This window comes from Oryx dammah, unplaced genomic scaffold (genome assembly GCF_014754425.2).
Source record: "Oryx dammah isolate SB20612 unplaced genomic scaffold, SCBI_Odam_1.1 HiC_scaffold_5, whole genome shotgun sequence".
NCBI lineage: Eukaryota > Metazoa > Chordata > Mammalia > Artiodactyla > Bovidae > Oryx > Oryx dammah.
This window is the reverse complement of record NW_024070189.1, coordinates 59,009,232-59,035,674: the sequence shown is the minus strand read 5'-3', so window position 1 is coordinate 59,035,674 and position 26,443 is coordinate 59,009,232. Positions and strand designations below refer to the sequence as shown.

The following is a 26,443-nucleotide window of genomic DNA, read 5'->3' as shown; positions in this document are numbered from 1 at the left end:
GTGTCACCAGGGTGGATGAAACCTCAGCTCCAGCTGTACCCCAGATGAAGCAGGAGGAGACTGATCGCAGCTCAGACCCTGTGCCTCTAGTTGCTGGAAGCAGGGATTTGAGCATTGGGTAGGAGTTCGTTGAGCACAGCGGGATCAAGGCCTGATGGAGCAGAGGGTGGAATACTTGCAAAGATGTGGAGGTGGGAAGGAGTTGGGTGTAAGGAACAGTCCTTGGGGGCTGGAGTGGAAGGAGAGGGGTGGAGAGTGGCTTCCTGTGGTAGGGCTGGACTATAATCTGATCTCCCTTCTCCGTGGCCCAGGGTCTGCTCACCCTCCCTGGCTTCTCACAGCTCCTGTCTCCCCAGATCCCTGTGTGGGGGACCTTTATCACTCCTCTGAGAAGTGGAATCTTGCTCTGTAGGAGGCTCACAGCCAGCATGTTCTTTTTAGTGTGTAGCCCAAGCACAATTCTGTCAACCACCTCCTCAGAGCTAGGGTCCTGGGCTGGGGGAGGGCTCCCCAGTGGTGACTAGCAGCATCTATGGGGCAGCACTGGGCTCCTGATTGGCACTGAGACTCTGCACTCCTCGCTTCCCCCCCCCATCTCTCCCTTTTGTCCCTCTCTCCTGCACCCCTCCTCACTGCATTCCTTCCAGCTCTGTCTGGAGCGCCCTTCTTACCCCCATAGCCCAGGTCTGTCCATCCCTCTGTCTGTCCTAGTAGATCTGGAGGTAGGTAGGAAGGGCTCAGCCTCCCTCTCTCTGGGATCTTCCACCTTGGTTCCTGCACTCCTCCTTCCTCTCTGTCCTTTGGGTCTCCCTGGGCGCGCGCGCGCGTGTGTGTGTGTGTGTGGGTGGGGGGGATGTGGAGGGCAAGAAGTCAGACCACAGACCAGGGGGGAGGGCAAGGACCTGCTCCCTCCTTCACCTCGAGGAGAGTGGATCCCGAGGGCTCAGGGTCTGGGGCCCTAGGGTCCGGCTGAGCGGGTTGGTTGGGTCTGGCCGCCTGGCCGGGGGTTAGAGGACCGCCCGAGCTGCCTGGGCTCGGAGGGGGGCCGGAACCTCGCAATGCTCCCCTCCCCCACTTTCTTAAAGGGCCGGCGCGGGCTGGTGCGGGACGGGTCTGGCCGCCCCTTCTCAGCGGCAGGTCGGGTTGCGCGATCCGGCCCTTATGCAGAGAGGCGGGCAGGCAGGCGGGCGGGCGTCCTGGGTGGCCGCTGTCGCCTCGCAGATCCGTTCCTCCCGCCCCCCGCCCGCAGTGCCCCCGCCCTTCCCCGCCCTTCCCGCTCCTCCCTCCCTCCTTCTCTCCTTCCTTCCCTCCCTCCTGCCGTCCGTCCCCCCCCATCTCTGCTCTGCTTCTCCACAGCTGCGGCTCCGACACCTGAACGGGTAGCAGCAAGCGCGGGAGCCCCGACAGGCGGTGGCGGAGTGGGACGGCCGGTCTACTGTGGCCTCCTCATGGCCCCGCCGTGAGAGGCTGGACCCAGCGACCAGGAGCAGGAGCGGTGAGTGGGGCCGCGCGGGGCCACCTTGTCCCCAGGGCCGGCGTGTTCCCGGACCCCGCCCCTCCCGAAGCCGGGCTGGGGGCCGGGAGGGGCTGCTGGGGTTGGGGGGCTGCATTCTGGGTGGCGGCGCCGCCCTCCGCCCTCCGTGCCCGCCTGGGTCTGCTAACAAAGCTACATTGCAAGATCAATTCCGTGGCGGCTGGAGCATCCGAAGGATACGGTTGTCATGGAGATGGGGCCGAAAGAGGAAGCCCGGGATGGCAGAGTCTGGGCCAGGGAGAGAGGGCACGGCTAGAGAGCCCCAGGCCAACCTGCAGGGAGGATTAGGGCCGGCAGCCCAATTGTCCCCTGATGCCCCCTCCCCATTTGTCTAATCCGAGTGTATATGTGTACCTTGATGGGGTGCCAGTGGGAGCTTGGTGGCCAGGGACCTGGGGTGTTCGGTGCCAGGCCTGCTGGCAGCCACCTTTACCACGGAGCAGCTTTGAGGATTTATTTCTGTTTCCAGTTTCCCAACTTTGACAGCCTGGCTTGGCGGCCAGGCCTCAGCGGCTCCCAGCTCTGCCGCTGGAGCAAGGCTTGTATGGGGGCGTGGCAGGCAGCAGCGGGCAAAGCCAGGAGGCACATAATGGCTATGGCAGCTGCAGGGAAGGAGGGGTCCTCGGAGTCCCTGGTGGGGCTGGGGTGGGGCAGGGAGTCCAGATGTGGGGACCCTCTGCCCAATGCACACCCCCCCACACCCCCAGAAGGACGTATTCCAACTCTTGCTGTCCCTGGAGGACCTGGGGGCTCCCTGAGTCGGAACTGGGGGCATTGTCTCTGCACTGGTCCGGGGGCCTGCTGCTTCAGCCCATCCCTTCACCTTAGGGCCATCGTGGGGGGCCCTGGGAGAGAACTGGGGCCGTCAGCCACAATGGAAGTGGGTCTGAGAATTCCTGGCAAGCTCAGGATAAACCAGGCTGAACTCGATGAGTGGATGAATGAGGAGCAAGGAGAGGGCTCAGAGCTCGGCCAGGGTCAGTGAGCAGCCTGGGCTTGGGGAGAGGCATTTGGACTTTCCTGGGTTCTCCAGCTCCTTCTTTCAGACCTTGGAAACAAGAGCTGCTTAATGGAGGATACTCAGACAGCTCAAAGTAGAGTGGGGAAGGGGCATTGGGATCATCTCCAAGCCTAGTCTGTTACCCTGGGCAGATATAGTCATTTCCCACCTCTTCCTTGAGAGGTTAGAAATACCGCCTCCCAGCGACACTGCAAATTCTATGACCTGTGACCTCTGAATCAGCAAAGTGGGCCAGACGCCCTCTTTACTCACCTCATATCTCTCACGCCACGCCCACTTCCCCTCTCATGAGCCCCCTTTCCCCAGCCTGTGGTGAGAGACAGTGCCTTCTGAATGGGGCTACTGCAGAGTTTGGTCCTAGTGGAAACAGGGCAGGTCCCCAGGTCATGGCTGAACCAGAGGGTTCCACACAGTGGGATGAGTGGGTGGGTGGTGACCCAGCTCAAGAGAGGAGGTTGGCCCTTGGAAGGCCTCCCTTGCTGCTGCCTTTGCAGGGGGGGACTGAAGCCACAGTGCTTGGGTGGCTTGCGCCTTGTAGTCCCAGGAGTGCGCTGTGGCAGCCCGAGGGGCTTCCCTCCTGCTGCTTGTCCTGGTCTGACAGCTATGGTGTGTGCTCCCCAGCTGATCTGACCCTGATGTTTCCTGAAGTGGGTGGTGGAGCAGTTAGCTGGAAAGAAGGACTTGCTGCTGCTCTTTACAGGACTGAGAGAGGGGTGGGGGGACATGATGTCACCCAGCTTCCCTGCTCGTGCATGGCCACGGTGCTCAGTACTCTTGTACACAGGGAAGCACGCCCATTGTTTTTGTTCAGTGGATACTTAGGCTCAGGAGGGCTTCCCAAGTGGCTCCGATGGTAAAAAATCTGCCTGCAGTTCAGGAGACCTGGGTTTGATCCCTGGGTTGGGAAGATCCCCTGGAGAAGGGAAAAGCTACCCACTCCAATATTCTTGCCTAGAGAATTCCATGGACAGAGGAGCCTGGTGAGCTATAAGTTACCTGGTGAGCTATAGTCATGGGGTCGCAAAGAGCTCAGGAAAAGTTGCTTGTTCCAAGTCACCTAGTTAGTAAGTGACAGAATCAGGATCTGCACTTGGGCGGAACTGATGGCTCAATGGGTAGGGATTCTGCCTGCAATGCAGGAGACACACGAGACGTGGGTTTGATCCCTGGATGGGGAAGTGGTACCCTACTCCAGTATTCTTACCTGGAAAATCCTATGGACAGAGGAGCCTGGCAGACTACAGTCCATGGGGTTGCACAGAGTCAAAACCGGCTGAGCACAAGGCACACAGAACCATTTGAAGCTGGGACTTCTGTCCCCAGTCTTCCTCTTCTTCCTTGGAGATGCAAGTTAGGAGGGTGGTGGGACTGAACACCTTCCCTTCTGGAGCCAGGAGGTGAATTTGGAGAAAACTGAGGTGCTCAGCTGGGGTCTTCTAGAGAGCCAGGATCGAGGCATTCCTGTCCCGGATGACGTTGGCTTGCAGAATGACACTGCCTCTCGCGACAGACGATGCTGTAGACATTCTGTGCCAGATGGTCTTTTCCAGGAAAATCTGTTTTGAGCGGCATCTTATGTCTGGGCTCCATATTTAGCCTGGCTCCTCACACAGGAGGATACACTCAGACTGTTGCCCCTTGGGGTTTTTTTTTGGGGGGTGGTTCTGGGCCAGACCCAGCTCCTTGCTATGGCTCAGCTAGAGGTGGGTTAGGGCCCCTGCTCCGGATAGCCTTGCCCCAGCTGAGGGCTGCCTGCTGGTCTCCCTGGGCCCTGGTTGCTTCCCACAGAGCCTGTCCTAAGCTGGTGTGCCCATATGTTAGCTTGACCTCGTTTAGGGGGTGAGTCGCTCCAGGACTGTGTCTGCTTGGCCCGGGTGACTCCAGTGTCTGGGCAAGGCCTGCGCCCAGTGTGCAGGCTGCTGCGTGAGAACTGCCCTTTCCTGTGACCCCTGTGCCTCCACACCCAGCCCTGAGCTCCCCTCTTTAGAAAGTCTCCCTCCAGTCCCTTCCTCCCCCGTAACTTTTTGTCTTGTCACACCTAATCATACAGTGGACACTCACTGTATGAATATATATATATACACCCATATATACATACCTTTTGTCTAGAGACCTCCATTTGTCAGTTATTGACATTTTGCCCACATTTGTTTCTCTCTCTCTGAAACTTCTGAAAGTAAGTTGCAGATATCATAGCACTTCAGCTTGAAGTACTCAGTATAAATTTCCTGAAATGAGGACATTTTTCTACAATACATAATATTGTTGTTTAGTTGCTAAGTTGTGTCCAACTCTTGTGCAGCCCCATCGACTGTAGTCCCCCACGATCCTCTGTCCATGGGATTTCCCAGGCAAGAATACTGGAGTGGGTTGCCATTTCCTTCTCCAGGGGATCTTCTCGACCCAGAGACTGAAGCTGTGTCTCCTGCATTGGCAGGCGGATTCTTTACCTCTGAGCCACCAGGGAAGCCCAATACGTAATGACTATACTGTTAATCATATCCAATAAATTTTAATGATGCAACCTAAACTCATATAATTCCATATTCAAATCTCTCTAGTTGTCCCTGTAATATCCTTTATAGGTTAAAAAAATTTTTTTTGATAAAGAATGGCACATTGCATTTAGATATGTCTCTTTAGTCTCTCTTAACCTAGAACAATTGTCTGCTTTTTCTTTTTTAAGTCTCTTATGACAATGTCAGTTTTAAAGAGCCCTGGTCAGTGTTCATGTGGAATGTCCCACATTCTGGATCTGTCTTACTGCTTCCTCATGAGTAGATTCAGGTTAAGCATTTTGGGGTAAAAATATCCCATAGGTGATGTCGTGTCCTTCTCATTGCCTCCCATCAGGAGGCACTTGTCATTAGCTGCGCTATAATAGTGGTGCTAAGTTAGGTCACTTGGCTAAGGAGTGCCTTTGTTTCAATCCCGTTCCTCCTTCTTCCTTACCTCCAGAAGCTTCATCCACCTGGTCATCTGCATTCAGACCATATGCTGGAGAAGAGTGCTTAGGCAGATGCTGATGGGGCCTTCAAGGAGTTCACAGCCTCAGGGGTGTGGATGGGATGAGCTGCAACTCAGGGCAGGTGCTGTCAGAGTGGGGAAGAATCCCCGAAAAAGCAGCGAGGGGCACAGGCTGGGGGGACCGTGGAGAGCCTAGGGGGCGAGACAGGAAGAAAGGGGGTGGGGCTTGGACCACCGCTGGCCTAGAATGTGGGCTGACAGCTGGCCCTTTCCCCAGGGTACCACGAGCTACTGAAGGGTTTTAAAGAGTGGAGCAAGGAGGCAGATGTGAGTGCTTGGAGAGGCACTTTGCAGAGGCTGGCATGGATGGCAGGGCTGGCGTGGTAATAAAGACGGGCAGGAGGCCCTGATGTGGTCCAACACAAGATGTTGGTGCACTGGTTTGAGGCTGCAGCGTGCATGGGGGGTGGTCGGGGGGGTAGGGATTTGTGTGATGGCCCTGCTGGAATGGGAAGGGGGTGGAAAAGGGATGGAGTAAGGAGAGATTAAGAGGCAGAGTGATGAGCACTGGTGTTGGTCGGGGAGCAGTCACAGGATGGCTTAGGGAGGGTGTGAAGAATGCTGTTTTCAGTGTGTGAGGTCTGAGGTATTTTCCAGGTCAAAGGAACAGTGTGTGGAGAGCTCCCCAGGTCGTGGTGGCCACCTGTGACCACCCTCTTAGGAGCTTGTTTGGGATGAGGGCGTAGGGAAGGCCACACACAGCCTGCAACAGGGGGTAGATAGTGGGGCTCTCAGGCACCAGCAGGGGTGGGCTTTGAGGGGGGACAGGGCCAGCTCAGAGGCAGCTGCCACTATGAAAGTCAGGATGAACACTGCCTTGCAGGCCCCCCAAGTCCCTTACTTCATTTTGCTTCTTCATACTTGTTGGCAGAGCCCCCACCCTGGTTAAATCCAGTGTCTGGTCTGCCCTCCACCCTCTGCGCTGCTGAACGGGGCTAAGAAAATCCACTGCCTGGCTGGTCTCACTTTTAGTTCAAATCCATGAACTTCAAGTGGGTCCTTAGCGCTGCTGCGCAGTCCCACATGGGTCCAGGCCCACCCCCTCACTCCCTACCTGGTAGCTGTTTCACTCTTGCTGTCCTGCTTTCAGCCCTAGCCTCTCTCCTGCAGTCCACTCTCAAAGCACAGGACTTTGCCTCCTACTTCTTCGAGAAAGCAAAAGCAGTTGGGCTGCCAGTGCTGGGTTCACACATCCATAGGCCACCGCAGCCATGGGTCTGCCTTTCCGCATCCCTATGGGTGAAGGATCCCTGCTCCTGGTTTAGGACACCCTCTATCGTGCAAGAGATCCCGTCCCCTTGTGGAGTAGAGGGGGGCCTATAATGTGGGGGGCCACACTGCTCCAGCAAATGCCCCATCCTGCTTTATGGGTTCCCCCTCGACTGGATCATTCCATCAGCAGATATTTTGTTACGGTTTTTCCTGTCTTAAAAGATGACTCCCATTTTCTTCAGCCAGCTATCCCTGCATCTCTGTGCTCCCCTTTACAGCAAAACACCCCAGAAAGGTTGTCCACTGACTGCTCTTCTTGGGGTCACCAGTGACCTCCGTGTTGCTGTATGCAATGGCCTCAGTCCTCATCTGTAGCATCTGACACCTTCAGTCTCTCCCTCTTCCCTGAAATGCATTCCTTGACCTCCAGGACGTCCATTGTCCTGTTTCCCACTGACCTCCTTCTCTCCCACTGCCACCTTATAACACTGGAGTGCCCGGGACTCAGCCCCTGAGTGAATGCTCTTCCTCGTTTGCATTCACTCTTGAGTTGACATCATCCAGTCCTGTGGCTTTACACACTGCCTGTGTGCTCTTAGCTCCCAAATTTGTATCCCAAATCTTGATCTCTCTCCTGAGCTCCAGTAGCTCACTCAGCATCTTGGCCGCCATGTCTGCTGGACACCTCAAACTCAACTTGTCCAAAACTGAGCTCCTTTCTTCCTGATCTTCCTTCCCAAACTTGCTCCATCCAGTCTTCTCCATCTCAGAAATGGTGCCTCCATCCTTCCAGGTGCTCAGGCTCCAAACACTGGTGTCATTCCTGACTTCTCTTTTTATCTCCTACCCTGTGGACTGTCCATCAAGAGGTGAGGCTTATACCAGCCCCTAGGTCTCCCATCAGTGGGCTATGGCTGAATAGGAGGGTCAGTTTCAGAGATGGGGACAGGAAGGTGATCGTGCAATGGCCCAGCACAGACCCTGTGCTGAAGCCTGAAGCAGAGACAGGAGAGGGCAGGGGAAGAGGATGGAAGGAGGGGAAGAGGGTACTCGGCAACGGAGGGGTTAAGCAGCATGACATAATCAGGAGGTTGGGAGAGGGTGAGGAGGAAGGTCTCAGGGCAGAAGGCAGAGAAGAGGCAGGGTAGATAAAGAACAACACAAGGCTCCAGAGGGTGTGGGGTAAGTGAAAATTGGGCAGGGAGAAGGGAGGATGACGTTTCTTGTTATCTCTTCTGGCTATTGAATTAGACTGAGGGGAAGCTGCTCAGAGTTTGAGCCCCTGGAGTCTGCCCCGACCCAGGCTTTTTAGCCAAGGCAGGACTTGTTGGGAGGACTTGCCCTTGGTCAGTTCACTGTAGCTTTTGGGGTTCAACTCTCAGTCTACAAGCTCATGGCTCAAATGTGACTCAAGAAGCAGTGTGAGTCCCAGGTGCCAACTGAAGTTCCAGGAAGACAGGCAGCAGCCAACTTAACCAGAGCAGCCTTGTCCTCTGTTGCCCCTCATAACTGAGGGCTCACTCTGCAGGGAAAGTTGGCTGAGGGCAGAGTCACCACCTATAAACCTGATTCGAGGTTTGACAGCAGGCGCTGTGAAGTTCATCAGTGTTGAGGGCTCTCCAGCCAGCATGCAGATGTATGCAAATGATAAACAAATGAAGGTGCCAACTGGCTGGAGGGTACAGAGTGAAGTAAGCTGGGGGATGTCAAAGAATGACCTTTGCAGAGATGGGCCCCGGGGCTCCTAAAGTCCCAGCAGGCTGTGGGGCACATGCAAATAAGATGCAAATGTACACTAGCCCTAGGAACCTCTGCTTGCTGACCATGGGAAAGGAGGCCTTTTAGACCCCCATGACCAAAGGCAAAGCTGGTTCCCCAGGGGCCAGGCTGAGAGGAGGAAAGCCGGGTGGTGCTGCGGTCCTGGTTAATTCCAGATTGACATCACCTGTAGGGGATGGGCACCTTTTAAAGGAGGTCCAGGCCTCTGGCCCTTGCCCTGTACCCAGTGTGGCTTTTGTGTTGTGAGATGGAAAGATTGGAGGGAGCCTGGCCTGGGCCCAGGACTGTAGGGTCCTCACCTGCCTCAGGAAAGGGAGGGGCAGCCTCTCTGTCCCACCCTCCTGGTCCCCACAGGAGCCATTCCCCTGCTTTCACCCTCAGGCTGAGTCTCTGATGCTGCTGCCTCAGTACCAGGCTGCCCAGGGCGGATGTCTGCTGGGACCCCTGGGTGTCCTGGACTGCTCTCCTGTGCATTCTGCCCCCGGCGTGCTTCCCTGAAGACCTGAGAGATGGTTCTGGAAGAGCAGTAGCTGCTGCCCATCCCTGAGTACTTGTGCCTGACTCTGAGCTGAGCCTTGCACCCACAGCATCTCCTCTGTCTTCCCTGCAACCTTGAGAGGCGGATGCTGTTAGCACCCCACCGCGCGTGTTGCTGAGGAGGGGTCTGAGGCTCAGAGAGGTGGGCAACTGTCCCGAGGTCACACAGCTTGTGGGATTTGAAGCTAGGTCTGTCTGACTGCAGGTTTAGGGCGCTGACCCACCCTCCTGGACTGTTCCATCTGAGGCACTTGTTGCTGCACAAGGTGGTCCAAGCTGAGAAGACCAGGTGAGAGGGGGGGATTAGGGTCACTTTGGGGAATAGAAGCAGAGCTGTTCTCAAGGCTCCTGGCTAGACATGCCTATCCTGGACACCTATCCTGCCCTGGGCAGATAGATCATAGAGGAAGCATGCGCCCAGCTGACCTGTGCCTAGGAGTGTTCTCATAGCTTTGGGGCGACAGCAAGGTCCAGGCCTCCACACTGCTCAGCTGGCAGAAGTTATGGGGAAGTGCGATGAGCTGTGTGATCCAGGGGCCCCACCTCCCTGGTGCCTGTGCTGTCAGCGGCTCAGCAGGTTCTCTTGGAGGCCTGGAGCTCACAGAGCTGGGCCGGCCCAGGCCCTGTGAGTGGTATGGGGTGCAGCTGGCCAAGGTCTATTCTGAGCACTTACAACACACCTGCCCTTTTCACTGAGTACCTTACTTAACAATCCTTGTGTGTTTGTGTGTGTGTGAAGATTCCAGCTTATGTGCTGAAATCTGGATGAACTGGGGAGTCAGTTAGTGTCCTACAAATTTGGGGGAAGGGCAGTGGAACCACTGGGGGTGTTCAGCTTGGGTTCCCAGGAGGCAGAGAATAAAGCTGAGAATGAAAGTTTTCCAGCTTTTTTTCCTTTTCTTGCAAGCAGCCTTCAGGAAACTCTGAGTGGATGGTGTCAGAGGTGGAAGGTCCTTGGGCATTGTCCAGGTTGGGGTTCATGCCCAGTTTCTATGGATGGGCCTTAGGGGTCCACGAGACTCTCAACACACACACAAATGTTGTGCATTGTGTGAGTCTGCCTGGAGCAAGATCCAGAGCTCCATCAGATGCTCAAGGAGGTCTCAGGCTTAGAAATGGTTGGGAATCTCGATGCACACAGGGAAATGAGGTCAGAAAAGGGTTTCCTTTGCCCAAGCTCCCCTAGCATCCTGAAGGGCAACACCTGAGTGCCTGGCTCCCAGCCCTGCTCTCTGGGACACTGTGATCACTGTTGCCTCTACACTGACATTCCAGAATGATTTTCTCTGCTCCCAGTCCCCATATATACCCTGCCTTGGACATCCCACCCACTCTTAGATTTGGCTTGTCCTGGGTAGTACTCAGCACCACAGGTCCCCTATCCCAGCTCTGCCTCATGTTCTTCCATTTCTAGTAAGTGGGCCTGTACTCCCCCATCTCCTCCCAAATCCACTCAGCTGCCTGAAGCCACTGGTGTGGCTGTGGTCACTGTGGGCGCCTGTCTTCCCCACCCCCTGCTCTAGTGTGAAGCACTGGGTTGTCCCTTCCCTGCCCTGGCTTCTCCTGGAGGAGAATGGTTTCAACGCCAGCTGCCCAGTGATGTAGGTCTAACTGCCCTAGACCTTGCCCCAGGCCTGTGGACTCCTCATCCCACCTCACATCCCACTGGGGGACCACCTTTTGAGTGGCTGCTGCCTCCCTCCGTGTGTGTTTTTGTGTCTAAGTGTGTGTGTGGACGTGTGTTTGTGCCCACCAATGCGGTACTGTATGCTTGCTCACAGATGTGCACAGGCGCCTGCACCTTTGCATCTGCCCTCTGTCTTATAGAACGTGTTGGGCCCTCCAGCCCTTTTCTTGAGCTTCCCACACTCCCCAGCTTGGGTCCCAGCATGGAAGGCACTTTATGAAGTTATCCCTTTGACAGTCCCGTGTCATTCTAAGCAGACACCAGCCTTGTCACTTTCCACCTTTGTGACCCTGAGCATGGTCCTCAACCTCTCTCAGCCTCTGCCTACAGTGGGGATAATGGTAATCTCTAGGTTTTCATTTGCCAAATATTTAAAAAGTGACCACTGTTTCCCAGGCCCTGTTCTAGGCTCTGGGGGAGACAGCAGTGAACGTGACCTAGTCCCCACCCTCACTGAACTCACTAGCTAGCAAGGGAGACGGGCAGAAAATAAGGAAACAAATGGAAAATGGAGTTTCAGGTCTGCTAAGTGGTGCTTAGCACACACAGTGCTCTGTGAAGAAATGTGAAAGAGTGCTCGGTAATCAGGGAGGACCTCTCTGAAGAGACAGCGTTGGAGTTAAGCCCTGAGTGACAGAAGAGGCAGTCATTTAAAGATCTAGGGAAGGAGCATTCTAGGCCAAGGGTACAGCTGGTGCAAAGGCCCTGAGGTGAAATGAGCTCAGGGAGCAGAAAGAAGGCCAGTGTGGCTGCTGGGGTGGGGGATGGGCCGAGGGCCATGAACCAGCTCAGGCAGAGCCTTTTTAGGCCATGCTGAGGCCAGATTGGCGATGGGAGCCAATGGGGTTACCAGTGAGGGAGGGGGTGTGATGTAATTTGTGTTTTCACAACTCACTCCACCTGCCATGGGGGAAGTGGGAAGGGGGCTAGGGTTGTCATAGGAACACCTGAGACCTGGCCCAGCCACAGTTCCATTACCATCCTGGGTCCCATCTTGGTTGGAGCTGAAAAAGGGGGCTGCTCAGCCCAAGGTTATCCCAAGGGCAGTCCACGGAGCCACCGCCTGGAGTGGGGCCTGGTTCTGGCTGAGGGAGGAGGCAGGGGATGTAGCCACTGCCAGCCTGATATTTGCCGGCATCTCCTTGGCATGGGTGCCCTGTGGCCCAGCTGTCCTCCCATCTCCTGCTCTTGCCGGCAGGGCTAGAAGTGGGCAGGGCCACTGCTTTGGGTAGACGCTTCTGGTGGAGGATTTGAGCCTGTGATCTCGTGGGAGGGTCTGAGAAATGGGGGCTCATCCTGTACTCCCAGCCCTTCCGGGTGCAGAGAGAGGCTGCTCTTGAGTCTCAAGGCAGCTACTCGCCCTGTGACCTCAGGCAAACTTTTTCCTGGTTCCATGCCTCAGTCTCCCCATATGTCAAATGCGGTAGTAGAGAGAGTGGGCTGTAGCTGCCTTTCTCCTTGACCTCTGTAGTGTGTTTGTTCTTCCTTGGATCTCAGCCCTCTCAGCACTCATGACCTTAAGTTCTCCCACCAGCCCTGGGGAAGGAGAGTGGAGGTGATGCCCCCCGTCTGCAGATGGGTTCATAAAGATCATAAAGGTCAGAAAGAACAGTGATGAGTCCCAGGGCACATGGTGATTCAGAGCAAGGATTTGGGGCATCATTTTACATTCTGCTCAGAAGACCTCCCCTGTATGCACCCCTCCTTGGGTCCAGCAAGAGAGGGGGGGTCCTGGCTCAGCTCTTCCTGGGCTCAGTTGGCCTTTAGCCCAGGCAGGGACTCTGGGCCCCTGCCCAAAGTGTAGCTCAATGTGCCCCTTGTCTGTCCACCCCAGAAGCTGAGGACACGGCCCCATGCCCAGTGTTGGCAGAACCTCCATCACGCTGTCAGCTGCAGGAGGACATGGCAGGGCAGGTAGGGCTGGAGCCAGCCTGAGGCAGCTGCTGGGCGTTGGGGGTGACCTGGGGCCTCCCAAGAGGTCCTTGATTTGTCCACAACCCTGGCTTTGGGGCTGGTGTAGACTGAGCTCCAGGGGAAGCCACTTATGTTCTCAAATGTCAGGCTTCCCTGGGAGCCCAGGCAGAACCCCAGCCAAAGGGGAGGCACTGCGCCCTGCTGGGCTCAGCCTCCCCGTGTGGCTATGGGAACCTGAGGGATCCTGGTGGAATTGGGTTGATGCTCTGTGCCCCAGATCCAGTGCTCACCCATGCCTGTGGGCTAGAAAGCAGACTAGAGGACCAGAACTCAGGCAGCAGGCCCATAGACCTCGTCATCCCTCCTCTTTCCTTTCTAAATGCTTCCCTCCCTGCAAGGAGTCTCAGCTGAGGAGATGACCTCCTGTTCTCCCTCCTCTGAGCACACAACCTGAGGGAATGGACTGAAATAGCCACTGCAGCAAGGGATTTAGGGCAGACCAGAAAGAATCCCTCACTCAGTGCCAAGCCCCTTGGGGTCCCCAGCGTCCTAGGATCAGGGCCCAGATAGTCTGGGGCCTGGCTTGTCACATTTTTTTTTTTTTTAAGTCTGTGGAAGTTTTCTTTTTTTAGAGTAAAAATCTTCTGCTCATACAGTCTTCAAAACTCTAGGAGGCGACACTCGGGGTGGGCGGGCTGAGGCCCCGATCCCCCATCAGTCCTGCTCTCTTCTGCTCCATGTTTGAAAACCAAGGAGCACACGAACCTTAAGTGGTCCTGTGGTGACAAACCTCCCTCCAATTGCCCAGGAGCCCCCAGAGGAGACTCCCCTTCCTCTCCGGGCTCATCTCTATGCGGGAAGTTTCTCCTGGAGTCCAACACAGTGTTTCCCAAACTTGCCATATGATAAGAGTAACAGGTCACTATACCCATTCTCCGGAGCCTCTGATTCAGGAGGCCTGGGGGAGGGCCCGTATTTAACAAATTCCTCCAGGTGATGACCAGGTGAGTGTAGGAAGTGTGGGCCTTCCTTAAATCCCTGTTGCTGTACCTGCAGCTTGTTCTGCAGCTCAGAAGGCTGACCAGTCATTCTCCTCCGCCAGCCTTTCCTGAACCCCCAGCACCTCTTCTCCAGAGGAGAGTGGGGATGCTGGGGGAAGCTGAGGCCTGAAGAGAGGTGGAAGGGAGTTCTTGGGAGGGACTGGTCTGTGTCCTTGCTGGCAGAGGTCACTGGGGGTGGGGTGGGGCAGAAATGGCCACAGAGGCTGAGGCACACAGCCCATCACTCTGCCCTCCCACCTGAGATTGGGCAGGAAGCCTCTGGGAAACTGAACTGGCTCTGATGTATTTAAAAAGGGATGGGGTGGAGGTGACAGGTAAAATGAGTCTCCTCGTTTTACAGAGGAGAAACAGACCCAGAGCAGGCAGAGGGAAGGGGGTGTTGGCCTGGCGGGAGCAGTGAGGGGTCCCAACCTGGACCCTCACGAGGTCACACAGTGAGTTGGGCTCCCCTGGAGGGCCCCATGGCAACCTCCTCACGAGTCCCTCTTCAAGTCTGGGTGAGCTCTGGGGGCCAAGTGTCGAAGGGAACCCCAGCGCCCCCACCGCCCTCTCTCCAGTTCCCTCTGGCAGAGCCAGAGCGTTGGGCACTGCGTGGTGGAGGAAGCCCCGATCTCCGTTGAGTCTCCCGGGTGGCGCCGCCCCCGCTCAGCACCCTGGACAGCACCTCGTTCTGCGCCTCAGGATAGCCTCCTCCGGGCCTCACTTTGGCTTCTCTGGGTGGCCTCTGTTCTGATTGACGTCCTTGCCTCCTTTCTTAACTCTCCCTGTAAAGGCAGACCCTAATCCAGAGCTCTCCATGCACCACTTCTCTGGCTCCTGGAGCCAGGGTGACGGAACATGGAAAGAGGCAAAGTGGCTGCCTGCTGTCGGCCTGGGGTTTTGTTCCCTCACTCACCAGCAGGAAGGAAGTGGTCTTGGAGGAGTCTTGGACATTTCCCTAGTCCTGCCCAGCCCAGATCTCCCTTAGAGGTTTTGGTGAATTCTGAAGGACACAGCAGAGATACATAAGAGGGAACAGGGAAGGTAGGATTGGGGCACAGTGGTGGCTGGGGGTCAGGGGAGAGGTGAGTGGGGCTGGCCTGAGCAAGGCAGTGAGACTCAGACTCCTCCAAGACTCTAGCTAAGACGTCCTGGGAAGATCATCTGGGCCCACCTCTTCGTCCTCAGGCAGGCTGCCTGGTGCTGGTTCTACTGGGCATTGAACTCCCAGCACCTGTTCTTTCTGATCCACCCCGTTCTCTCTCCATCTGCTGCCAGGTCTAAAGGAGTCCTTACAGCGGCCAGCCGGGGGAGAAGCAGTGGCTGCCATGGATGAGGATACGCTTCTGTCCACACTGCCTGGGGAAGATGGTGCCACCTGGGACCCCAGCCTGGAACCTGAAGAGGAACCTGGGGTCCAGAATGGAATGACATCCAGTGAGGACCTGAACAGTAGCCACACCAACCTGGGGGATGCAATGAGGGGCACCCTGGCAGGCACTGAGGGGCATACAAAAGGCCTGGACATGGCCCTCCATGGCCTCAGCCTTGGCCTCTCCCTCACCAATGGCCTAGCCCTGGAGCCAGACTCAAACATTCTGGAACACTCTACAGAGCCCAGCCCCTGGAGGGCTGGTGGGCTGGCCGAGGGGGACAGTGCCTCCAGGAGCCTCTGTCCAGACACTGAGGATCCTCCACTGGGGTAAGTAGGAGTCTTGGAATGGGGGTCACCACATTTGCTCCAGTGCTGCATGGCCTGGGCCTTGCCACTTAGCCTTTCTGGTTCTTCTTTTCCTCGTACATGAAATGGGAATTTGATGTCCCTCTTTTGGGAGGATAGAGATACAAGAGAGATTTCAAAGGCCAACATGCCTGTTGTGTCCCCACTCTCAGTTCCCCTAATCACCAGGAGCTGTTTCTTCTAAAAAGTTTAAAAACTTTTTTCTTTTTCTTTTCCATTATTGCTTATTACAGATATTGACTACAGTTCTCTGTGCTATACAACAGGATGTTGTTTGTCCATTCTATATATAATGATTTGCACCTGTCATCCCAAACTTCGAGCCCATCCCTTCCTCACCTCCCGTTCCACCATGGGCTGTTTCTATGTAGAGCTGGAGGGCCACACTCCCTCCATCCCAGGCTGGGCATCAGAGTTCCAAAATGCCTTGATGCGGGAGGTCATCTGGCCCATCCTTCTGCTTCCTGGAGATGAGAATCTCCCAATTCCACAACTGACCTAAAGAGAGTAGGCTTTGTAGATTAATCTCTGTCAGCTATTCCTCCTTGAGTGCTATCCGGGAATTCGACAAGGAACTCCTAGTTATTGGAATAAGTCCTACTTCCTGGAATTACAGCCCCATTTCTATAATCTCCAGCTGCAGGTGGAGTGGATTGGCATCTTAGAGGTCCCAGTTAGACAAGGAGGGTAGGGATGGTTCAGGGGAATGTTTAGAAGCCCCCAAGGTGAGCTGAGAAAAGAAAGCATATAGAAGGTTTAGTGTGCTGCAGGGGCTTCCCTGGTGGCACGAGTGGTAAAGAACCAGCCTGCCAAAGCAGGAGACATAAGAGACACAGGTTCAGTCCCTGGGTGGGGAAGATCCTTGGAGTAGCGGATGGCGACCCACTCCAGTATTCTTGCCTTGAGAATTCCATGGACAGAGGAGGCTGGCGGGCTATGGTCCCTAGGGTTGCAAAGAGTTGGACACAACTGAAGGGACTTAGCATGCACACACTGCTGTAGGCCCTGCTCTGGGCAGGAAGTGTGTAAGAGGTGTGTGAGCACGTGTGGGGGGGGACATGCATATGTATGCCTGGCCTGTACTGATGCGTGCACGACAGCGTGTGAGCCTGTCAGTGTGCCTGGCCTGTGCATTAGGGGCACATTTGGGTGTGCACATGGAGGCCTGTGCCACATGCATCCTAGCTGGAGTCACACACTCCTAGCTGGAGTGTGTCTAGGTCTCCAAGACAGGGTCAGATGCCTGCATGCACTGGGCGTGCCATATGAGGGTTTCCACCTGGGCAGGACCTGGTGTGGTGTGGGGCCTCGTGAGGTGCAGGCAGGGGGCTGGGGCTTCTTGGAACTGCTGTTTGTGTTTAGGTGGTATAGTTTTGGAGGCTGGCTGAAGGTGGGGCAGATGGGAGTCTGGAGACTGGGCTAATGGTCTTCAAGCCCCTATCAAAACTGCCCTCCAAGTGTGCTCATGTGCATGAAATGGTGGGGTATGTGGGGGAACCATTCATGGTTCTGACATGGGATGAGCCCCCAAGGGCAGGACTCTATCTTATTGTTCTAGGACCCCATACGGGCCTGTCAGAGACAGCTGCTGGGCAGATTTGGGGTGTCTGCTCTGGTGGCCAGGGCAGTGGCCCTTCTCTTCCCTCCTGTCCTCCCAGAGGTCAGTAGAGGCAGCTTCCACCCCAGTCCCCTGCTGGGCAGCCTACTTGTTACCCAGTGTGACACTTTCCCCTACTTCCTTTTCTAAATGAGGCTGCCCTCTCAACTCCTATGGGACTGGAGTGGGTGATGGCTGTGGTCTCAGCTTTTCACTCTCAGGTCAGTATTTCTCCAGGAAGCATGCAGGAATCAAATCTCAGGCATGGTGCAGGGGGTGCGGTGTCCAAGGAGTGCCTTGAGGGGGTGGAGCACTGCTTCATCCTCCAAATACGACTCCGTCTCTGTGAGGCCCCAGGGGTTGGGGGATAAGCAGGACATGGGCGGATCCTCCAGAGAACCAGGGTGTGCTTCTTTGCACATGGTGGGCCGTTATTTATCTGAAATGGGCCGGGCTCAGCCTGCTTCTTCTTCTTGCTGTTTCTTCCTCTCTCTCGCTCTGTCTCTCTTTATCTGTTACTCTCTGTCTCTCTGATTCTGTCTCTGTTTTCTGGGCTCTCTGTATCTCTTTTCTGCCTCATCCTTGTCTCTCTTATTTCTCTTCTTTTCTCTTTCTCTCCTTGTCTCTGTTTTGATCTCTTTTGGTCCTCTTCCTCGCCTGACTTCCCTGCTTACTTGCGCATCACCCCAGTGTGTAAGAGGCCTCGCTTCATCTATGTGTGTCGTTCTCTTTTAGGTTCTGGGGATACATCAGTGAACAGAATATACAAAAACTCCTATTTTCACGGAGCTTATAGTCTAGTGAGGAGACAGATAATAAATCATAAAAATAATAGATAATTACTTAGTATGTTGGAAGGGGGTAAGTACCTTGGGAAAAATGAAGTAAGAAAGAGGGATTGGGGAAAGGAGTAGGTCCCAGTTATAAATAGGGCAGTCAGGGTGAGAAAGGGATGTGGAAGGGAGGCTCCAGCTTGAGGGAAGTGCACTCTAGGCAGAGAAACCACTGGTGCAAGAGCCTCTCTAGGGGGCAGCACAAGGCATGGCTTAGGCAGCGGAGTGGGTCTCCAGGCTGACAGGCTCATTCACCCAGCGCACCATTTGGCAAGGCTTAGAGGATTTCCTATGTGCTGGCTGCTCCCTGGCCTTGTGTGTGGCGGGGGAAACAGGTGTAAATAGGGAAATAAACAGAAGGCGACAGGCTGAGAGGGACTAGGAGGAGATAAAGGGGCACCCTGAGGATAGGTGCTAATGAGGGCTACTGTGGTGGGTGGTCTGGGCCTGCCTCCCTCAGTCTCTCTGAGGAGGTGACATTAAGCAAGGCCTGGGCAGCCAAGCTAAGAGCCACCCAGGCTGTGGGGACAGCAAAATTGTGACCCAGTGAGACACTAGCCCCCTCCCCCTTTCCTGGGCCAGGCCGGAGTGAGAGTCTCACACTCATTCATTTAGATGAATGATGCCTACTGGGGGCCAGGCCTGGTGGGCACTGGGGGAGGGCAGGACCATGCCTGTCCTTTCAAGCTGTACCCCAGTACCCAGCCCAGCATCTGGCACCTGTATTCAGTAGGGGTTGGCTGAGAGAATAAACAGGACACGATCCCTGCCAGCTCCCCACACCCAGGGAACTCCCGGACGTGGATTGGTGCCATCCTAGCACCTGTAAGGGGCCATCTGGCAGGATGGTGACTGGTCTGCACATCCCACAGGCTGGGTGGCCCCGGAGAGCCAGATGTGCGAGATGGCTTCAGCGCCACATTTGAGAAGATTGTGGAGTCGGAGCTGCTGCGGGGCACCCAGTACAGCAGCCTGGACTCCCTGGACGTGCTGAGCCTCACAGACGAGAGCGACAGCTGCGTCAGCTTTGAGGCCCCTCTCACGCCCCTCATCCAGCAGCGGGCCCGGGACAGCCCTGAGCTAGGCGCGGGCTTGGGCACTGGGGACATGGGGTCTGAGGGGGACATGGGAGCAGCCGGTGGTGGTGGGGTGCTTGGCAGCCCCCTGCGGCGCTCCATCTCTGGCAGCCGTTCCGAGAATGTCCTGAGCCGCCTGTCTCTCACGGCGGTGCCCAACGGCTTCCATGAAGATGGACCCCTGGGCCCACGCGGGGACGAGGAGGACGATGAGGAGGAGGAGGAGGAGGAGGACACGGACAAGCTGCTGAACTCAGCCAGGTGAGGCCGGGCCCGGGCTGGGAGCCGAGAGAACCCAGAGGAGGCAAAATGAGTCAGGATAAGCCAGGGCCCGGAGGGAATGGCCCTGTGCAAGGGCTCTGTGCCTGCCCTCTGCACCCAGACCTCCCACCCGCTGCCTGAGGCTCCATCTGCCCTCCAGGTCTCTCCAGCCTGGGCGGGGTCGGGGGCTGGCCATCTCGGGTCCCCTCTGAGGGTTTCCTGGAGGCCTAACTCGACTCTGTCCTGATGCGGTGGAGCTTCTTTCTTTGGTCTTGGGAGACCTTCCAGCCCCTGCCAAGGGTCTCTGACCCCCTCATCTCCACCCCACCTTCCCTCTTCAGCGATCCCAGCCTGAAGGATGGCCTGTCGGACTCGGACTCAGAGCTGAGCAGCTCAGAGGGGCTGGAGTCTGGCAGCACAGACCCACTGGCCAACGGGGGCCAGGGCGTCAGTGAGGCTGCCCGCCGGCTGGCGCGCCGGCTCTACCACCTGGAGGGCTTTCAGCGCTGCGACGTGGCCCGACAGCTGGGCAAGAAGTGAGTTGCATCTCCATCCCCAATCCCAAGCAAATCCCCAATTCCTCAGCCCAAGGTGATGTAGTGACTTCCCTCAGGGGTGCCTAGTGCTGGGGGCTCCCAACAGTCCCCAAGAACTGCCGCTGTCCTCATTCTGGGCCTTGCCCTAAATCTGTTTCCTTTCTGGGCTGCCTAGGGGAGGGCCCCTGCTCCTAGGGAAGGGAGGTAGGGTTGGGGGGGCCCCTCGGGGCTGGGGGAGTGGCATGTGGCATCAAGGACGGAGCAGCCAGGCAGGGTCTCCTGGGTGAACTAATGGGGCCAGGGACGGAGGAACATCTGGTCTGAACGGGGACCGCCTGGGACCCCGGAGCTGGGCAAGGGGACCCTGACCCTCACTGAGCCCCACTCACTGTCTGTTGGGACCAGCTGAAGAGGGGGACTGCCTACATACAAGCCCCGGTCTTTGGACTCAGGGAAGGGAACTAGCCAGGTTGAAGTCCTGGGGGGTGGGGGACAGTCAGCTGTGAAGTCAATCGGTATGTCACGAGGAGGTCTGACCACCAGCACATCTGCCTGCCTTGTCCTCCTTGCCTAGTTCTCCAGAGGGGCCCCCACACCCACATAAGCCTTCAGGTTGCGCAGAGGCAGCCCTGGCCTCCAGCTAGGGCTGCTCCCAGGCTGAGAGAGGCAGCCAGACTCGAGACCCCAAGTTAGAGTTGACGGGGCCTTGGGCCACCGGAGGTCCTAAGGACACCCCGCTTCTCGCCACTCCCGCCTCCTGCACCCTCCATAGCCTTCACAGCGCTCCTGCCTGGGCCTCCCCCCAAATCATGTTGCCCTCACCCTCGCCTCTCCCACTGGACTACAGACCCCCAACCTAATGACATCCTCCTTCATTAAAGTTGATCCCCACCCTCCCCTGTCTTTTCAACCACTCTGTCTTCATGAGTTTTCCCATCAGCGTTTAATTGTGCTTAACTCTCTCCCATCTGAAACAAAAATCCTTCCTCAAATTACTTCTTCCTCCTGCCTCTTCACAGCCAAAATTCTGTCTTCTGCTCTGGGTGGCCTCTGTCCCCTCCCCTTCTGCACATCCAGCTTCTCCAGGTTGGCTTCTGCCCCGTCCCCCACTGCCCTACACAAGCTCCTCTTGCTAGAGTCAGTAGCAGCCTGGTCTCTTTGAATATGGTGGCCTCAACCTTCTCCCCTTCAACAGCCTCGACACACCTGCCACTCTTTCTTCTTCTTCAATTAAACTTTCAGTGATGAAAATTTCCAGCACACACGAAAGCAGAGAAAGTAATACCTTAAACCTCCTTGTACCCATTTATTCAGCTTCAAAGTTATCAACATTTTTCTATTCTTGTTTGATCTCTTCCCACCACAGCTTCCCCTCACACTTGCTGGAATATTTTAAACCATATTTCAGACTCTATCATATGATCCATAAATGTTTAGTATGTGTCTCTGACTAGGATTTTTTTTAGATAGTCATAGTTTCTGACAAAATTCCTTAGTATCTCTAACATTCAGTCAATGTTTAATTTGCTCTGGTTGTCTCAAAAATGTTTGTTCAAATCAGCACACAAATAAAGTCTTTGATTACATTTGGCCAGTATGTTTCTTAGGTCCCTTGGAGCCAACAACAGTTGCCAGGCCCCCTCCTTTTGGTAAGGCCATGTATTTGGTGAAGAAACAGAAGGGAGAGCTTGGGGCTTGATTGGACTGAGGTAGAATTATGTTCTCTCTTTTGGCGAGAATGCATCACTCCGGTCTTGATGTTCTCTTCCTTGGCCCCCAGGACACCACACCCTACAGCTGTGGCTACTGTCTGTCTCCTGCACGAGGTTTCTGACTCTTCAGCCCTCCCTGAGAGGGGCTCTCTTCAGGTCTCTGAGCTGGTTCTGCTGGCCTGTCTGAGCCCTTCCTACAGGCTTGTCCCCCTTCCTACTCTACCAGTTAGGGTCAGACAACTCTCATGTAGGTGCTTCCAGACCCACCTGTTGTCCTGGGCTCTGGGCACCACCCCAGGGGCTACTTGGTCATGCCCCACACCCACTCCATCCCTCCCCGTGTCTTGTTGGATTCGGCCTCGGAAACCTCCCTCCTCCCACCCTTTCCGTCTCCCGGGGACGGCTCCTGCAGCTCTCGGTAGGCCTCCACTCTGCAGGCAGTGTTCCAAGTACAGATCTGACCCTCTCACTCACCTCCTGCTTCAAACTCTTCCAAATCAAGATCCTTGCCTTGGCCCAGCCCCAGATCCCTGCCTCATCTCTTGCTGCCCCCATTCCTGCTCTCCAGCTCCTGCCACATGGCCCTGCTGGTAGCTTTCTGGACAGTGTCCTCTACTGGGGACACTGTATATCACCCCATACCCTACTCCCTTCACCTGGCTGGCTCTTACTTTCCTGAAGGTATTTGCTGAGACATCAGCTCCTCCAGGAAGCCTTATTGACCCTGTCACACCCTGGCCCACTGGAGAAGGAAATGGAGACCTACTCCAGCATTTTTACTTGGAAAATCCCATGGACAGAGGAACTTGGCGGGCTACAGTCCATGGGGTTGCAAAGAGTTGGATATGACTGAGGGACTGAGCACACCCTGGCCCAAGGTTGAACCGTTAAGAGTCCAGTTGGCCAGCAAGGGAGGCAGCAGAGGGATGGATGGATAAGTCTGGGTGGGTGGGTCAGGGTCCCCAGGGGCCCACTGCCCATGTGCCCCCACTGTTTGCTGTGCCCTGCTTCTAATGGACACCCCCTGCTCTCCTGGCAGCAACGAGTTCAGCAGGCTGGTGGCTGGGGAGTACCTCAGCTTTTTTGACTTCTCGGGCCTGACTCTGGATCGAGCGCTCAGGTCAGTGTGGCTGGGCTGGGTGGTGCCCACAGGCGATACATCTGGATCCTCCTGCCAGCTCTAGTGTAGACTTGCCGTGCAGCCTTGGACAAGCCCTCTTGAGCCCTCTGGGGAGGCTGTGGGGAAGGGCCCATGAGAGCAGCACAGTGCAGAGACTCACTGAGTGCTGGCTCATGGGGGGCACTGCCAAGGTGAAGGTGGGAGTGCAGAGGTGACCCTTCAGGAGGCATAGCCTAGACACACCCTGCTGATGGCACCTTAGTGACACCCCTGTGAGGTGGGTGGTACCGTCCCATTTATAAGTGGAGAAAGTGGGGGCCAGTTCCCCAAAATCACTGAGGGAGACATGGTCAAAATGACATTGGACATGGTCAGTTTGATCTCATGTCCTGTTGGTGTTTGGACCCGGGGAGTAGCCCCCAGGAAGGGCAGGTGCAGGCCCAGGGAGCAGAGGGCAGGCAATGGGAGGATGAAGCCCGGCGCCAGGGGACCTGAGCCCAGGCCAGAGCCTCACAGCTAGGGATGGCAGACTCTGAGCCAAGGGAGGGGTGGTCCATGTAATGTTATATCTGTTTACCTCCCATGCGTCTCTCATATTTTTAGAAACTGTATTTTCCCTTTATTTTCTGTTTCCATTGGGATATTTTCTACTGCTTGCTTCCAATTCACTTATTCTTCCTCTGTGTCTCATATACTGTTAAACCCATTTATTGAGTTTTTACTTTCTATTGTTTTATTTTTCAGATCTAGAGGTTATATTTTGTTAAAAACTTTTTTAGTAGGTTCTAAATCACTGCCTTATCATGGTGAAGGGGCTTGCGTAACTAGATGAAGCTATGAGCCATGCCTTGCAGGGCCACCTAAGAAGGACGGGTCATAGTGGAAAGTCTGACAAAACGTGGTCCATTGGAGGAAGGAATGGCAAGCCACTCTAGTGTTCTTGCCTCAAGAACCCCATGAACTGTATAAAAAGGCAAAAAGATATGACACCATCACCAATTCAATGGACATGAAGTTGGGCAAACTCCAGGAGTTGGTGAGGGACAGGGAGACCTGGCGTGCTGCGGTCCGTGGGGTCACAAAGAATTTGACACGACTTAGTGACTGAACAACCGCAACAATTCTCTGGGGGAAGAAGTCCTCATCTTTTCATTTAGTTTTACTTACTTTCTCCATCCTTCCCTCTCTTTTTGGGAACATATTAGTCACAACTAATATTTGAAAGTCCTTGCCTGCTTACCACGGTACCTGTGTCATCTGAATCATCTGTATCTGGTTCTATTGTTTTTTTCTTGGTTTTCCATCATCTATCCTATTTCTCTCTGTGCTTAAAATTTTTTATTAGATCCTGTACATTGTACATAAAATTACAGCAGCTCTAGATCATTATGTGTTCCTCCAGGGGGTGTACCTTCTGAGGCAGCTAGGGGAGAACAGGGCGGGTATAGTCCCAGTCTATCCAGGGCTGAGCTGCGGAGCAGCTGCTCTGAAGTTTGGTAAGGCTCAGAGTTCAACCCGATCACAGGGCTGCAGGGCTTTCCACTGGGAGCCTGGTTTGTTCACTGGGGCCTCTCCCTTTGGTGGGTCCTAAATTACAATTTTGTCTCCTCCACATGGTAAGCCTGTGCAAAGACCAAACCCCTCTGCTTCTCAGAGAGGCTTTCTGCTTAGCTTTTCAGCATACTGCCCCTTCCATCTTTAGACTTTGGCAAATATCTCACAGGGAAAACTGGCCACGTGTTTATAGCCCCTGAAGTCTCTCCAGCTCCGTGAAGCCACTGACTCTTCTGCCTCAACCCTGTGTCTATAATCAGCAGTGTCCCCAGGGCGAACTGCAGATCGGCCCACCTCCCTGAGTTCCCTACCCTCTGGGATCTTGGTCCCATTGGTGTCTGTTGCATCAGCAATTTTCTGATAGCTTAAGAGAGATGTATTCTGTCTGGCATTTTCCACTGTTCTCAGTGGAAGTGTTTGTCGGCTAGCAAGCTGCTCTATCCTGAGCTGAGTCAGGTTCACACTGGATGATCCGGTGGGGAAGGTGTTTGGGGGGTCGGCTTGCTATCAGAGGCCTGGGTGCTGGGCTGGAGGATCTTGAATATATAGCCCAATAGACTGAGACTCGACTGCACAGGCCCTGGGGAGCCACAACAGGTGCTGGCTGTAAAGCAGGGTTTTGGGAGGCAGTGGTGGCAACACTGTGTTGGTGGCCTTTGATCCAGAGGCTCCTGAGGAGGATCAGGTGGGAGAGGATGAGGCCTGAAGTTGGGCCACAGGGCTCGAGGAATGATTTGTGTGAGAAGCACAGAGGATAGAGCAGAAGGGCTGGTGATGCCAAGATGCAGAGAGAGAAGGGGGTGGCCAGCAGTGAGGCGGATCCTGGGGACAGCCTGAGAGTTTGGTTGGAGCTTGGTGAAGACCCCCAAGGAAGGGGTGTTTGAGCTGGGGAGCCCTAGCTGGGATGCATGGCTCATAGGTAGGACAGGCTATGATTGGGATGGGGGATGGTGTTAGTGGAGTGTGAGGAGAAGAGGGAGGGGCCAGATGCAAGGAAGAGAACAGGGAACAGGAGAGACAGAGAAAGGAGGACCAGAAGGAGGATGGAGTGTTTTTATATAGCTGTTGACTGACTGGGATTGAATCAGAGAGTGGTCTGCAGTTTTCCATGCTTTGGGAAACCTCCGAAGGTAAAGACTGGCCAAAATAGGGCTCACGGGTCCCAGGGTGCCTTAGAAGTAGTTTTAGAGAGGATAGAGCAAAGTGGGTATAACAGAAGCCAAGGGAACTGTAGCAAAATTGGGAACAAGCTAGTCTCATGAACCCAGGACAGATAGAGGCCCAAACTGTCTCAGCCTCCTGTTTCCCCTCCCAAGGAGGGGTGTGCCTAGGCCCCAGGTGAGGGACCCCAGGCCCATCTCCCGGCCCCTCTGGTTTTGGTATTCTCAGCCAGGGACCCTTGAGTGCTGGTGACCTTTGACGTTTGGCCTTGAGGGGAACTCAGAGCTGTCCAGCAGAGGACGCTCAGACTTGGGGTGGGAGAATAGAGGGGGCCAGGGTGGTTGGGCCTGGGGCCATCATGTGAGGGGTAGCGCATCTGGGAAGGGTAGGAAGGGCTGAGGGAGAGCGCTCCAGGGGAGCAGTGTGGACAGGCTGGGCCCAGCCACGGAGGAGGGAGTGAGGAGTGGGGTGGAGGCTGGCACTGGGGTGTTGGTCAGCCTCTGTTCTTCACAATCTGCCCCCTGTCTCCTTCCAAAAGGGCCCTGGAGGGTGATGAGAATTGAGATTCCACACTCCAGAGGCCGTCAGGGGGCTCAGGGTTTCCTCCTGGGCCCAGATGCTGGGGCTTTGGGGCCTCAGCCCCCTCAGGCAGGCTTGGGTGGTGTGTGGGGGTGGTGGGGGCTCCTACCTGGAGTGAGGATTCGGATGACTCAGGGGTCTGGGAGGCCCTTAGCACCCTTGCATCGCCCTCCAGAACTTTCCTGAAGGCCTTCCCGCTGATGGGGGAGACGCAGGAGCGTGAGCGGGTCCTGACGCACTTCTCCCGCCGGTACTGCCAGTGTAACCCTGATGACAGTACTTCAGAAGGTACGCCTCACCCCGCACCCCTGACGCCTCACCCCGCGCCCCTGACACCTGACCCCGTGCCCCTGATGCCTCACCTCGCGCCCCTGACGCCTCACCCCGCATCCCTGACACCTGACCCCGCGCCCCTGACGCCTCACCCCGCGCCCCTGACGCCTCACCCCGCGTCCCTGACGCCTGACCCCGCGCCCCTGACGCCTCACTCTGTGCCCCTTACGCCTCACCCTGCGCCCCTGA

General features: G+C 55.6%; 1 protein-coding gene across 1 annotated transcript in view; it reads left to right on the top strand.

Annotated features, from left to right (window-relative positions):
- Positions 1–1,396: 1,396 nt before the first annotated feature.
- Positions 1,397–26,443, top strand: part of PSD2 (pleckstrin and Sec7 domain containing 2) — a 52,959-nt gene continuing 27,912 nt past the window's right edge. The window contains exons 1-6 of the mRNA XM_040239952.1: positions 1,397–1,495; positions 15,030–15,453; positions 18,795–19,259; positions 19,601–19,795; positions 22,547–22,627; positions 26,097–26,209. Coding sequence (XP_040095886.1) covers positions 15,080–15,453; positions 18,795–19,259; positions 19,601–19,795; positions 22,547–22,627; positions 26,097–26,209 — 1,228 coding nt within the window. The 5' untranslated portion in view covers positions 1,397–1,495; positions 15,030–15,079. The remainder of the gene's footprint in view (positions 1,496–15,029; positions 15,454–18,794; positions 19,260–19,600; positions 19,796–22,546; positions 22,628–26,096; positions 26,210–26,443) is intronic.